This window comes from Octopus bimaculoides, chromosome 26, assembly GCF_046866305.1.
Source record: "Octopus bimaculoides isolate indiv1 chromosome 26, ASM4686630v1, whole genome shotgun sequence".
Taxonomy (NCBI): Eukaryota; Metazoa; Mollusca; class Cephalopoda; order Octopoda; family Octopodidae; genus Octopus; species Octopus bimaculoides.
The window spans coordinates 25,193,361-25,194,919 of NC_142953.1; the positions used below are offsets into that span (position 1 = coordinate 25,193,361).

At 45.3% G+C, this 1,559-nt stretch overlaps 1 protein-coding gene across 1 annotated transcript; it reads left to right on the forward strand.

Annotated features, from left to right (window-relative positions):
• Positions 1-311: 311 nt before the first annotated feature.
• LOC149130992 (uncharacterized) lies at positions 312-758 on the forward strand. Its single transcript, XM_089343031.1, has one exon. It carries the CDS (start codon positions 312-314, stop codon positions 756-758), a length of 447 nt encoding a protein of 148 aa, XP_089199157.1.
• The last annotated feature ends 801 nt before the right edge of the window (positions 759-1,559 follow it).

Below are 1,559 nucleotides of genomic sequence, written 5' to 3' on the forward strand. Positions count from 1 at the left end.
CCACTCCGAGCTGGACCGCAGATGGCCTATAATGTGGCTTACGAACGCTTCACGATGCAGGTAAACACATTAAAGACCAAGACACTGATCCAACCTGCACCAGGCCAGAACAGTCCACCCACAAACATTAGCATCAACAGCGCCAACCCTTAGAAGAAGTTGAACATTTTACATGCCTTGGAAGTATCCTTTCGAAGAGCCCCAAGTGTGAAAATGACGTGGAGAACCAGATTGGGGCGGCCCACTTCGCCTTCGGCAGACTCAGCCAACATGTATTCTTCAATCATGCGCTGACCATCCGTACAAAGATTATGGTCTTCTGTACCATTGTCCTGTCAACTCTACTCTACGCTTGTGAGACTTGGGCATTGTACCTCCGTAACTTCAAGTGCCTTGAATGCTTCCAGCAATCGAAGCTACGACAGATCCTCAGCATACAATGGGAAGATCACGTTACCAACAATGAGGTTCTTCACCGTGCCTCACTACCAAGTGTCGAAGCCACCATTCTTCGCCATCGTCTCCGCTGGGCAGGTCACATCCAGCGTATGGAACTCTCTCGTTTCCCAAGGATCATGCTTTATGGAGAACTTGCAATCGGAACAAGACCCAGAGGAGATACGAAATTCCGTTTTAAAGACCAGCTCAAACTGACCTTGGCTCAAGCTAACATCCAGCTATCCTCACGGGAACAGATTGCCATGGATAGGACAGCCTGGAGGAGTGCTATCCGCAATGGAGCCAGCTACTTCAAGTAGAACAAACAACAGAGTGAGGAAGCAAAACGCAGGAGAAGAAAGGAGAGTCTTCAACATCCTCAAACCATCCTGTGCGAGTTCTGCCCACGACTCTTTCACCACCGACTTGGACTCCATAGTCATTTTCGGCACAGACATAAGCCGAGGAGACTAGATGGAAACCGTCGAACCCAATGCTTGACGATATATATATATATATATGGGAGAATATACGAAAAAACAACAACAGACGAGGACAGGTGGTGTAAATAACAAAAGGATGTATTAGTATGACGCTCGGGAATACGGAAAGTATTTGCCGTTTCGAGCTACGCTCTTCAACAGAAAGAATACGGAGACAAGGAGAAAAACACGGAGAAAAAAAATTGAATAGTGTCCAGTCAACGGTCAATCATAATAATGGCTGATCATAACAATGGCTGACCGGAAGTTAGAAATTCTTTTTTCAGGAGAGCTAAGAAAAGGGGGAGAGACGGTAGGTGAAGGAAAGTAAAGGTAAAAAAAATGATGATAAAGGAGGTTTACAAAAGTGGAAAAGTTCAAAAGTTCAAAAGTTTTTTAGACGTCGTGGTATATTGAATAGATTTCCAATCAGAAGATGGGTCCAGTGTAATCCGTGGGTAGGAGAGGTGCAGCCGGAGGGTATAAAATTCAGAATCAGACAGTCCAGAAAGAGTAGATCCAGAAGGAAAGAAGGTAGAATCCAAAAGTTCGTGTGATGAGAGGAGACAGGATTAGCTGGTGCGACCACGTGAGCGTGTATTATATGTGGGAGAATATACGAAAAAACAACAACAGACG